This window comes from Scleropages formosus, chromosome 8 (genome assembly GCF_900964775.1).
Source record: "Scleropages formosus chromosome 8, fSclFor1.1, whole genome shotgun sequence".
Lineage (NCBI taxonomy): Eukaryota > Metazoa > Chordata > Actinopteri > Osteoglossiformes > Osteoglossidae > Scleropages > Scleropages formosus.
The window spans coordinates 10,862,733-10,877,028 of NC_041813.1; the positions used below are offsets into that span (position 1 = coordinate 10,862,733).

General features: G+C 42.6%; 1 protein-coding gene across 1 annotated transcript in view; it reads right to left on the reverse strand.

The window, feature by feature from the left end:
- Window positions 1-14,296, reverse strand: part of LOC108918139 (armadillo-like helical domain-containing protein 3) — a 66,315-nt gene that overhangs the window by 17,692 nt on the left and 34,327 nt on the right. The window contains exon 24 of the mRNA XM_018725174.1: window positions 4,730-4,808. Within this exon, the coding sequence (XP_018580690.1) occupies window positions 4,730-4,808 (79 nt within the window). The remainder of the gene's footprint in view (window positions 1-4,729; window positions 4,809-14,296) is intronic.

Genomic DNA, 14,296 nt, shown 5'->3' on the forward strand with positions numbered 1-14,296 from the left:
ACAGTCGTCCACTCACCACCGATAATCTCAACGACCCCAAAAGCCTAGAACCCATCATACCCAACCACTTAATCACTATGAAATCCAGCATAGCACTTCCCCCACCTGGAAAATTTGTGACGGAAGACCTGTATAGTAAAAGGAGATGGCGTCAGGTGCAATATCTGACAGAACAATTTTGGAGCAGATGGAAAAGGGAATACCTTCACAACATCATGACAAGGCAACGATGGCACACCTCAAAACGAAATCTCCAAGTAGGGGATATCGTGTTGGATACAGATCCAATATTGCCAAGAGGTGAATGGAGGCTGGGAAGAGTTTTGGAGACTGTTACCAGTCAAGACAGGCTCGTCAGAAAGGCTAAAATCTCTATAGGAGATAAATGTCTAAATAACAAGGGAGAGCGGCTCAACAAACTGTCTGTGGTAGAAAGGCCAGTTTAAAGGTTAATTGTATTGTTGGAAGCTGAGTAAGCTTATAATGTTGAGTACCATAGTATGGTATTTACATCTCTATATAGTTATTGATTGAACATTAGTTATTTATGTTGTGAAAATTACTCATCTTTATGCCTATACTGCTTTAAACATTCGTAATTTTGGTGGGAGTGTAAAGGACCCCAGTTGATGTTTAAAACTTGTCTTCCTTTGTGAATACCTTTGCTAAACTTTTCCTTTTGTATTTGTACTTTTATTTTGTCATATAATTGCAATGGCATACGGTCATTATAAGGGGGCTTTTATTTTGACACGGTCTTGTATTCCCAAGAGCCCTGCACTTAGACTGACGAGTTAGTTAATGCGGTTGGCGCGCAGATATAACTAATCCCAGCTTGTGGTTAGCTGCGTGCTGCAAGGACTAAATAATTTGTTTAATATAAGGATTCGCAACCCTCCGAAGAGGCACAAGGTTTGTACATGTATATTGTTGTAAATGTTTTCTCCTTTTTTTTTGATGTAATTGTACTTGTTTTGTCCATGGAAATGAGATGGTTATGTTACAGCTCTGTGTTTAACGTACTCTGATAATTATAATATTGCCAAAGAACTGAACGGAAGCTAAATGCTAAATATTTGTGCTTTCTTTTTTTTTTTTTTTTTTTTAACACCAGCTCTTACGTTGGTGGAGGTTGTCAAGTTAGTTTCAATAAATCAACTAAACCATCATCAGTCAAGTCTTGGCCATCACTCGGGTGGGTCTGCTACATTATAAGTTCTGATACCAAAGTCAAAAAGTACAAAAAAGGTCAGATTAATAGGGGTATTAGATAAATGGTCAGATATCAACAGTCCTGCTTAACATGCACTGCCTGACATCCACAATGCTGATGTGTGTTTTTGCATGAAAGTGACCGTGGAAATGGACTATTTCAGAAAGATGTGGCATACTGGGGAAAATACACAACACTCATTATATCTCATCTCACCCCATTATATCTCCCATCTTATTGAGCATCAGCAAAATGAATAAATGTAAATGTAAATATCTGAACCACAATGCCACTGTGGACCAAAAGAAAACAAAGGGCCAGCCCAATTCCAACAGTGGAGTCTGGCACATGAACCCAAAAGGGACTGAGTTTCATTTACACTGAGAAACATATTTTGACAAGAGCAGCCAGCACTCTGTTAACAGACAGACCCTTCTGGACAGTACTACTCCCTGTATGCTTTCAGCACTCTGTTAACAGACAGACCCTTCTGGACAGTACTACTCCCTGTATGCTTCCACCTAGTTCAGGAGCAGACAGCCAAAGTAACACAAGAGGCATCCTGGGAAGTTTTACCTTCTGGGGGAATATTTTCCTTAAGTCACTTTTCTGCAGATTTAAAACTAGTGAGAAGATCATGCTACACATACAAGAGAGTTGGATTAAAGGTTTTTTGCAGGAGTCAAATATCCATCGCACACAGTGAAATGTCCATGACGTAAAACGAAATATCATCTCACACACAGTGAAATGTCCATCACACACAATGAAATGTCTGCCACATGCAGCTCCAGATGGGAACCAAAGTGCAGTTATTCATGACGCATCTAGAGCCTTTCAGTGGCAGCATCTCTGGGGATAGATGGGTCCCGTCAGACCTGTATCTGTCACTTCCTGCTATCCTACCAGAGGAACATGTTATCCCAGCAAAAAGCCGCCATCCACCAACTGTCAGTCAGGCTTCAGGAGAGAGGAACATGTCACACCTCATTAACCTCCTGTACTAAGGAAAAACACCATCTGTTGGACAGGGTTCACCATGCAACGCCCGAATCCCACACTGACCTCCACCAGACTTAGAGCTGAGAGAGGTCTGTTGCCCACAAAAGGCTAGAGGTAAACCCCAATCAATAGCAACTGTAACACCTTCAGTAACTTCACCACATATAAGACTCCTTATCACTCAGAGTTATCACTCAGAGTTTACTCTGATTTGACAAACAGTACAGTCAACTACTCTGGCACTAGACCATGGGGCTGCTGGGTCTCCCCAGACACATCCAGCAGTACAGATCATTCTGTTCAAAAGAACACTGACTGCCTTGCCTACCCCAAGCTGACAGCACTGTAGAGGAATGCAAGGCTTGCATTTACTTGGGCTAGTTAAACATGCCCTGCATGAGTGTACCTGAAGGAAGTGCTGAACAGGCGGGAAAAAATCTATTACTATCATAGGGACAAGGCAGTTACAGCAGTGCCCCCAGCACAAACGTGAGAGGCATATGCCTGTCCACGTAGTGAGATATCCCTGGTCTACACTGCACCCAATCCATAGCCACAGTATCTCAACTGAGCTCATCACTGGGTCATTTAATTTGGAATGGGGCTCTACAAAACCAATTAAAAATCTTAAAACCACATCACCAGATGGTATGTACTGATGACATTTGTTACATTTTTTTGGAAATACCAAATAGTGAAAAAACTGGCCAAACTCAGCTAGTCAGCAGACATTTATATCCATTGTCAACAACTGCTTGTCCCGAGAGGGGTCATGGCGAGCCGGAGCTTTACCCGGCAATACAAGGTGCAAGGCTAAGGGGGGAAGGGTCACACCCATGATGGGACACCAGTCTGTTGTAAGGCAGCAGGCATTTATATTTATATACAAATACTTATGTCAAAAGTATGGAGAATTATAAATGAATAAAATAAAAATTCTGAATGATATTCTTAAGACTTATTAATGATGCTTTAATTAAAAATTCTTTCTTAGTGATTTTTGGTGTCTTGTTTAAATCTTGATGTACTCAAAATTAAGAATGTGATTTGTACCAGCTTTGGTACTCTTGACAATAAAAGAGCAGGAGAATGAAAAAGTATAATCAAAAGCCATCAACGAAATCTCAAAATGTTGAAATTTACCTAAACACCATGTTACATAATATCTCCGTTAGTTAAATGTTTTGTAGAGCTGATCATCTCAAATTAATTTCTACAATCATGAGACAGTTTCCGTCACAAGGGGCTACGACGCCAAGCGCCACCCCGCCCCCTCCTGCTGCCAGGTATACATTGCACCCGACCCCCATGCTGGACCTTGCAAGTGGTGGGCCCACATGGCCCCCCCACGATGCCTTTTTGGGCAGAGCCTGGATGGGCTACGTGGGCTGCCTGGCCACCAGGCGCTCGCCTAGGAACACTACCCCCAGGGCCTGGCTCCAGGGGTAGGTCCCGGTGACCCTATTCCAGGCAGGGTAAACGATCTCTTGTTTAATTTTTCCATGAAGGATTTTGGATCGTGTTAGTCTGGATCTTCACTCCAGACCTGTTCATAGCATAGTGCTCCAGGTGACATAGCTCTGGAGATCCCTAGATCACGCAAGCCCTTCTGCCACGCCAAGGCCCCGATCCAGGAAGGATCCATCTGATAAGGATGCCCCCTGGGCGCCTTCCTTTGGAGGTATACCAGGCACGACTAACTGGGACGAGGCCCGGAGGTCGGCCCAGGACCCACTGGAGGGATTATATCTCACAGTTGGCCTGGGAACAGCTGGGGATCCCCCAGGCTGAGCTGGAGGAAGTTGCGGGGGACAGAGGCGGCTGGGCCTCTCTGCTCTCCCTGCTGCCACCGCAACCCTTTTAGGACAAGCAGGACAAAAGATGAGATGAGATGAGAGATCAGTTTGGAAAAATTAATTTCTTTTTTTGCTCATCAAAAACTATTCATACTTATGCTTTTCATTAATGCAAAACTAGGCTTGTCTAGTACATGGTGGTACAAGGCAAAGCCTCTTGAGCATGCAGAATGGGATCTTTCAATGCAATAATGCACATATAATAAAACTGAGCATCTATTTGTCCTGTAAAAATAAAAATTCTCTCACTGCATGTTGTTTAAAAATCACTGGAGAGGGCAGAAACTAGAGGACCAAAAGAATGCTGACAGAGAAACTCATTTGCACACACTACTATCACCTGCCTAACCTCTACTGAGCATGGCTGCCAAGTTATTGCTAACAAAGTGCTCACAGACACCACTGAGGATCACTGGTACATGAATTGTTGAGCATACAGGAAAATGGGTTTGTAATGCCAACTTGCACTAATTACATAAACAATCAAATAAAAAATCTAATCACCCACTTCCATCTGTACCTTACCATGTGAAAGGCAGGCTTTTTAAACCGCTTGCATAGTGTGCTTCAGGCACACATTACCTGTAGACCCAAGAACTGCATCAACACTATGAGGAACCTTTTGCATAATAAAAGTGAAAAGTGAAAGCTGTACTACCTGATCTTCTGATAGCTGAGAGATGTGGTTCACAGCAGCAAAGGATTCAATCTTAGGGTTGAAATGGTTGATGATAGCCCTGAAAAAAAGTTTTTAAAACATTTATATAACACTATAAATAGCAACAATTATCTTTGCTATTTTACTATGTAACCGTTATATATAAAAATCTTTTTCCTTGTTTTCGTTATAACAAAGAAAAGTAAAAGAAATGCAATGTATACATACATTACAGTTTCCCAGTACATGCCGGGGCTAGGCTATTCATTATGGCTTTAAACTTCCAAATTATGGCTACTGCTAGTTAAACGTGAACAATGGGGGGCCATGGCAAAATCAAAACCAAAATACATTTTCAAATGCTATTGCCTGTCCTGGTGGAATTCATTTTGTATATGTGTGGTTCAGAATCCTTTGTCCAGGAGATGTCTACAGAAGAGTAGCTAGCAGTCTCCTGCTTCCACAACCCAGACATTGCATCATGACTTAATACAGGCAATGGACTCATGTTTATGAAACATAGATTGTCAGTTCCACAGCTTTGTAGGTACTCACACATCTGAAAACTTCTTTGCATAGTATTACAGCCCACAGCCACAGACCACATGAAATAATGTTTATTTCACCATAAGAGAGCATTTTTCCAGTCCTGCTCCTAGTGGACGCTTGTGTATGAAGGACTTTGTTCCAGCTGAGCTTGTAATTAAGTTGTCTTAATTAAGCAGTTCAATGACTAAAGCACATGACTGAAACTGAAATAAATTAAGGGTATGTCAACTAACAGTTGTGGATTAACATGATTTTAATCATGTCAATTCATTCAATCAACAGTTCAGTGAAGGCCAATAAAGTTGGATAGAAAGTCACTCCAAGTCAAAGACCGAGATCAGCTGCAAAGGTAGTTATTTTGGGCCGCTGAGTAATTTTCAGCAACTTTGTCTGGGTGTGTGGTGAGAATCCTGACTTCATCTTTCAGGGAAAAGAGAAAGTAGTCCACCTTTCACCTTCCGTTACCTGATTTTTTTAGTGAATTTAGCAAGTTTGTAAAGTGTGTGTATTTTGAATATTAACGCATACCAATGAAAAAGCAGAACTTAAAATTCTCAGGGCATGACTACGAAAGAAATCTTCAACAGACATTGAGAATGCAGAACTTCTGAAGCATTTACAGAATAAACATGGCTCTTTCTGAACACCTGTCCTTCAATCGACTGTGCCAAAATTGCTGCTAACAATGAAAAACAATCTGTCTGTAAATATCAGATGCCTCTGTGTGAGTGAATGCATTAACAGGTTCATTAGTATGCCACCCTATGTCTGTGTGCAACATTTTGCTGTATCACCATATACAAGTGGCTTGTTTTCTCCCTAATTAGACCCCATAAGCAAATTAACATGTATAATTATGATGACATACAGAGAAAAGCCAGTCCAGCCAACCCCTTCTTGGCTGCCAGACTGCTGCAGCTTGACTGCCAAACGGTAACTTCTGGGCTGTAACTTTTTAAAGCATTCCTTGAGTGGTTCATCTACATTATGGTGCATCTCACCACAGCTTTTATGAGGCTGTGTGAACAGTGTGTATTTTCATTAAAGGACATAACTCTTCAATGTTCTCTTAGAAACACACATAGTGGCTCTCTGACTCGTTGTTCCACAGGGAGAAAGCCTTCCTCAGCATCTTAGATCCCGAGCAACAAAATGGGAGCTCACAGAATGATTCTACAGCTCTTTAGCTGAAGACCACACAAACACTGGAAAGCAGGGCCTCATAGTCACTAGGGGAGGTGTCCATCCAGGATGCATTTAGTCCTGTTGTTTAGTGCTTTGAAAAGAAGCAACGTGGGCAATGTGTGCCCATAACATATCCCAGGGACAATTCCGAAGTGAACATCTGGGCATTATATTCGTGTTAGAGAATTGCTGCTGCAGTTTACCGTGATTCCTCAGGTGACGGGTAGCAACTTCTAATGAATTCTATGTAGTGTTATTAGCCCACACACTTATTCACCAAGGTGACTTACACTGCTAGATACACTACTTACAATGGGTCACTCAGCCATACATCAGTGAAACACACTCTCTCTGTCACTCATACACTATGGGGGAACCTGAACAGCATGTCTTTGGATTGTGGGAGGAAACCCACGCAGACACATGGAGAACAGGCAAACACCACACAGACTGAGTAGCACTACTCACTGTGCCACCATGTCGCCCATGACCTGGCCTCTTTTTAACCGCATGTTGTCTCTATCACTGCCCCGATCACACGTAGTTGTTCTCTAGTGCCCTCCTGGCCCTCCCATCCGCTTCCTGGATGACCTTGACATCTTGTTGAGCTTTCTCCTTCCAGCTACTGCCCTTAAACTTCTACAGCTGATATGGAACGCTGCTGCACAAATTGTGTTTGATCTACCGAAGCAGTCCCACATATCTCCCCTCCTTGCCTCTCTGCATTGGCTTCCTATAATTGCCAGGATCAAATTCAAGACTCTGGTAATGGCCTACTAAAGCATAAATGGAACTGCTCCCAGATAGCTACAAGACCTGATCATTTGCTACACCCCAACCAGACTGTTATTCTCCTCCACATCTGCTCGCACGTTGGTCCCACGCACAGTTTTTGGTTCTGGTTCCGATGTGGTGGAATGACCTTCCCCTCTCACTCAGAACTACTGAATCTCTGTCTACATTTAAGAATGGTCTTAAAACTCATCCCATCCAGACTCACTTCTCCCAGTTATCTCTTAAATTCATGTAATGTGTAAATGTTCATTCTCAATAACTTTGAGATCATAACTGTTGAATAACAGAAAAATTTTCACACAGCTACTCATGTAATGTAAATGTTTAATTTAAAAAATTAATTATGAATGTAATTAGAAATTGTTATTTGGATAACCTTTGTCAACTACTCATACGATACACATTGGTTCATATGCTGGAAAGCAATAAACTAACTGTGCTTTAGAATGACAGGTCCGCATCTAAGTCTTCTGCTGATATAATGTACATGCTGTATTTTCTGTGAGATGTATAAACTCTGCTAAATGAATAAATGTAAATGCAAACATGAGAAGAACAAGGGATTAAATCAACAATATTAAAAAAAAAGCCTAGTCCTTGAGATTTTATTCTGAAGTGCTATAAATAGGATGTAATATTATGTAAATTCAATGTCACACCCACAGCATTCCTGTAAAATGCTTGTATTAAAAGGAATTTTGTCAAATATTTCTGTAAAAAGACAGCATTCATTAAGGCTTTATGAGATCAACAAATAGCCACTTTCCTCAAAACATAAGATTTCTTTTCTCTGTTACATATGTGACCTTAAAAAATCTCCTAGTTGCTATTTATTCACAGCACTGCAGCATATTTAAGCTTCTGCTTGACATAATTGACAAAAGCATGCTTGGTAAGGAAATCAATGGGTGGATGAGTTACAAAGACATATTTGTGGTCAGTCACAAATACATGGGAATTTTCTTATAAATAACATACTACCACACTTCTGCATGTGTGAATAGTCATTCTAGAGAAAATGCTGGTAACCTGTTTAGAAATTTGCTGAAATGACCAAAATAACAAAATGATCCACACAAACACAATGCAGAGGAACTTTGCTTTGCTCTAGAAAGTTCTCAATACTTGGGTGATTTATGGTATTTCCTTAAAGAACACAAGAAAACAAGTATACCACACACTAAATCTGAGTAAATGTGTTTACTAACAATTTAAATAAATTGAGCTATTTGGGACAAGCGGTTTCAGATGATGTCTGTGTGTATGTGTGTGTATTTTATTTTAAACAATATGTGTCAATTGTTGACAGCATTTTTATAGAGTACAAATGGCTATTTCATGCACTGACATTCAGAAAGGGTAACATAACAGATCTTTCTAATTAATGGATTATAGAAAATGCAAATGTTTTCAGAATTATATTTTTGTTGTCAAGAATCCTTCTCAAAGTGAATATAAATCTTTGTGCATCAGCCTTTAAAATTCACATAGAGTTTAGCAAGTCTCCTTTCCAAAAAGGCTGTCAAATTCCATAATGCACATGAAACAGTTTTTTGGCATGACATGAAAAGATAAAACAGTATCTGCACTGCTAAGGTACAGTTTCATAATAACACACTTGTGGGTGGCACAGTGACACAGCGAGTAGCGCTGCTGTCCCACAGTGCTGGGGTGGTGTAAGAGGACGTGGGTTTGAGCCCCATTCAATCTGTGTGGAATTTGCATGTTCTCCCCATGTCTGCATGGGTATCCTCCCAAAGACATACTGTTCAGGTTCATCCATAGTGTGTGAGAAACAGACAGAGTGCATTCCACTGATGTGTGGATGAGTAATCCATTGCAAGTAGTGTATATTGTAATGTAAGTCACCTTGGTGAATAAGGTGTGTGGGCTGATAACACTACATAGAGTTCATTGGAAGTTTTGCTGGAAAAAAGTGTTTGCTAAATAAATGTACATGCTTTATTCTATGATTTTTCTCTCAGGGGTTTTCTTTAACATTGCATTCATAAATGTCACACCCCTAATTAGCTGGCCTCATTCCACAAAATGTTACCTTTGCATGTTTGGAATAATTTCTTACTATTCATGTAATAGAATAATGAAGCAGATTACACTGTTTAGAAAAATACACCAATGTTTTTACCCACACCAGTGTGCCTTCAAACTAGGATAAACACATGCTCAGTATATTTTCTCCTGTTCTCAATTCATAAACAACTTTTTAAATCAAGCGCCCATAACAGCACACTGCAGTGCTTCCCCAAATCAGTTGCAAATACAGCTTAGAGGGAGGATGTGTGGTTAACGTCAGTCAGAAACAGTAGCAGCACCCCAGCCGTTGCCACTGTTCCATGTTATGCATAATTCCCCTAATTCTATTCAAATTTATTCAATTTAAGATTTTCTTCCTGCATTGCGCTTGTTATTGTAATTAATATATCTAATATATCTAACATAAAAAAATAGTATGTGGACATATTCATATGGGTGGAGACCATAATTACCTATTCAAAGAGTCCTTCTTAGTGAATGGCAGCTCCCTAGCTGCCTAATGCATTATACACAGTAGGATTCAGTCTGCACACTGATAATTCATTAACTACACTGTGCCCACCATAAACGGCAAGCACTAAACTGGAAACTCATCTATATCACAGCATAAGTACATTATATACCACTCAAAGTAAAGGTCACACAAACCTGTCAAAAACAGCAAGAAACAGCTTCTAGTGATGGTTAAATGAGTGTATGTCTACACAGCCTATTTACACAAATATCAGAATCTCCCAGCATATATCACAATACAACTCACACACACACATTTTCAGAACCGCTTGTCCCATACGGGGTCACGGGGAACCAGAGCCTACCTGGTAACACAGGGCAACTGCAGGCAGTATATTTAGAGAAAAACAGCAATTCTTTAAGGTACAATATATCATATTATTATTATTATTATTATTATTTTCTTCAAATAACCCGAAGATTGGGTAACCAAGACAAAACAACCTTCTACTAAATAAATGCAACTTCATGAAGACTAGCTGCCACAACAAAGTGACCTCTGATTTACATTAAAGTCCAGAATCCAGGGAATCAGCAGCAGAAAGCTGAGCTGATTTGCCATACACACAGCAAAGCATATTTACACTTATTCATTTACATGTATGAATTTCGTAAATTCTATCATCCAAAACAATGCACATCTCTTGGTAAAAGTGCATTTTGCAACACACAGAGGGTTTAGATAGAAATATTACTGAAATGTTGTTTTCTAAACACTTTCACTGCAATTTTTACTGTAAATCTGGGCTGTTCTTTCAACAGTATAGTCAAAAGCAGTATTTTTTAGACAAATGCAGCATATTTGCAACTACATGTTAATTAGGTACGAGGCATTTGACAGAGTACTGAATTCACAACATGCCAACCACTTTAGCAAGGCTATAAACCTATCCTTGTCACATGGGAGACACAATTTCTACTTTATAACCATCTCCTGTCTTTCAGAAGCTGTAGCTAGAGCCCGGCATGTAAAGGATTTGTTTATTAATCCATGATTTACAGATCTTATTCGTGACATCAATATTGTCAAGCAGAAAACCAAGTAATGAATAAAAAATAAACAATATTACTGATGTACACCTTCAAGGCCTTAATGTGTCAAAATTCAAAACAGCACAATTAGCCATGAAGCAGAACATGGTTTATTATATTCTTCAAAATCTTAAATCAATAATTTAAAAAAAAAAATCACTGTATTTTTAACTTCAATGTTTTGGCTAGCTGTCCATGAACTTCAAGAGATATTTTTACATTATTAATATTGGACAAAAAAGGGAAGAACCAAAAAAAATGTATGCATATGTAAAAAATGACTGAACAAGTACTAGACCAGTCCTAATAAAATCACTGAAGCCTGATGCCTGAATTTGCCTATAGGACACTCTGACATGTGTGCAGCTAGACCCACATGGCCCCCCAAAGAGCAATGTTTATATATAAAACAAAAAAAGTGTTATCGTATAAAACAAAAAAGGAATGAGAGTCATCAACGAGGACGGAAGACAAGAGGTCAGGGTTTGGACCCAAGTGTGGGTACGTTTTGTGAAAGAAAAATTTAAGCTTTGCTGTAAAGAATGTTGCTTTATGTCTGTAACTCTGCTTTGTAACCATAATGTGTGAAAAATTACTGAGTAGTAGTACTAAAGTAGTGCTGCAAGCTTTGTGCAAAAGCAAGGACAAGTTGTCTGCTGACCATTGCCGTGTGCTGATAAGAGGAACCCCTGAAACCGCCCTAGCAGGCATCAACCAAAACTAGGTACGGCTATGCCGCGCCTGACAAGAACAACGAGCCGAGAAAGTGGAAAGTTACTGAAGGGGCATATCGACTCAGCGCAACAGCATATAAGTAACTGCTGTATGCTTTGTTTGGGGAGATTCTCAGGTGCGAAACTCTCCTGCGCCTATGAATGCTGGATTTAAGGAAAGTTTTCTTTGCAGCCCTGTCCGTCTCCATGTGTTTTTGTTCCACAGATTATTTCAGTGCAATCACAGGAACAGACAAGAGAAGGAAAGTCATGGACAGGCGTGGACGTCGTTTTCCAAGGCAAAACAGAAATCAGTATCCAGGTGAGCAAGCAAGGGTCAGAAGCAAAGAGAGTCAGAAACACTGAACAGGGAATAGGGTACTGGGAATAGAACACTGGATCACAAGCTAAGCAGGTAGGTGTTGTAAGATTCCACAACCCCGTGCTGTGACGGGGCTCTCTTTATACGTGGTTGTGCTGATTAGCAGCAGGTGTGGTCACCTGGCTTGCTGATGAGGGCGTGACAGTACCCCCCACCCTACAGGTGGCTCCAGGCGCCTTCCAGGGCAGGGGCGGTTGCCCCCTGGGCCAGGGCACCAGGCGGTCTGGATGGTCTCTGTGGAAAGTCGAGATCAGGGTCGGGTCTAGGATGTCCTTCGCTGGTACCCAACAGTGCTCCTCCGGCCCATACCCTTCCCAATCCACCAAATACTGCATGCGGCTGCGGCGGCATCGGGAGTCTAGGAACTCCCGAACCGTATACACTGGGGCACAATCCACCTGCACCGGTAGGAGAGGCACTGAGCCACGAGGAACCTGGAGGTGTGACACTTTATATGGTTTGAGGAGGGAGACATGAAATGAAGGACAGACCCGGAATGTCGGTGGCAGGCGCAAGTGGTACGTGACTGGGATGACCTTGTAGGGACCTATGCAGCGTGGGTTGAGCCTTCCGAATGGAAGTTGCGGTTTCGGGTTTCTGGTGGATAACCAGACCCACTGGCCAAGATGAAAGGAGATTGAGCAACGGTGACAATTGGCCTGTTGTTTGTACCAGTGCACGCTTCAGCACAGACAAGCTGTCACTGCCTGCCATGTCTGTTCACTGTTCCAGTAACAGGCATCGATGGCTGGAATGTCAGTGCGCTCTGGGTGCCAGGGGAATAGGGGAGGCTGATAACCTAGGACACATTGAAATGGGGTGAGTCCGGTGAAGAAATGAGAGAGAGAGAGAGAGAGAGAGTTGGGGGCGTATTCCGCCCAGGGTAGAAACTCCCATTGTTTCTGGCCGCAGTAGCTACGCAAGAATTGACCCAATAATCTCTCAATCTCTCCGTTGGCCTGTCGACGGTATGCAGAAGTCAGACTTACCGACACCCCCAATTTTCGCCAGAATGCTTTCCACAACCGTGAAGTGAACTGTGGGCCTCTATGTGAGACTAAGTCCTCCAGGAGGCCATAGATGAGGAAGACATTCTGAAACAGGGCTTCGGTCGATGGGAGTTGCGGTAAGGATATTAACTGACGTGCCTTTGAGAACCGATGAAGGATGGTGAGGATAGCAGTGTTATCTTGGGACATGGGGAGATCCACCAAGAAGTTGATCAATACGTGAGACCAGGGCTACGCTGGGATAGATAGGGACTCGAGCAAACTTGCAGATTTCTGGTTTAAGGTCTGAGCCTGTGCACACGTTTCGCAGGCTTCTACATACGCCTGTACATCCTCCCGGATGGACGGCCACCAATATCACCCTTGGAGGAAGGAGAGTGTCCGTCGGTGGCCCGGGTGTCCTGCCACTGGAGAGTTGTGCGCCCACTGAAGGAGAGAGGGTTGGAAACTGACAGGAATGATTTGTTTGCTGGCCCAGGGTCCCCTTCTTGGGCCACCCAGACCTCCTGCTGAAACTGCCATCTGATTGGGGCCACCACTAACCGCTCAGGTATGATCAAGTCGGGCCACCTTGGGCCAGGATCTTTTCCGTACACTTGTGACAGGGAGTCTGCCTTGGTGTTCTTCAATCCTGGCCTGTTAGACACTGTGAACCTAAACTGGGTAAAGAACAGTGCCCAGCATGCCTGGCGAGGGTTCAGATGCCGCGCTTTTTGCAGGTACTCGAGGTTCCGCTGGTCTGTGAGAATGAGGAAAGGGTATGCGGCACCCTCTAACCAGTGTCGCCACTCCTTCAGAACCAACTTGATAGCCAAAAGTTCCCAGGTTCCAATGTCGTAATTACGCTCTGCTGGGGTCAGCTTACGCGAATAGTACGCACATGGGTGGAGCTTTGGTGGGGTACCTTGTCTTTGGGAAAGGACTGCTCTGACTCCTACCTCCAAGGCATCTATTTCCACCACGAATGAGAGTGAGGGGTCTGGATGTCGTAGGATCGGCGCCGTTGTGAACCTCTCCTTGAGGGTCTGAAAGGCTTTCAGTGCACCCCCCCATCTACACCAGCCTCGTTCCCTTTCCGGCGTGGTCAGCCGGAGGTCCATTGCTGGCACAATCGGGGTGGCTTCTGATGGCGCAGGGAGCGCTGCGGAGGCAGCAACTGGGGCTTCCACTTCACCCGGTGCGCTTGCACCAGACCCTGGAGGGTTCCCAGGATCTGCCGCAGGGTCTGATTGTGGGAGCCAGGGAGGACTCCCTGCACGGACACTGCTTTTTGCAGGTGCTCCAACTCCGCTGGGTCCATGGAGGAGAGAAAAATCTTCTGTCATGAACAAGG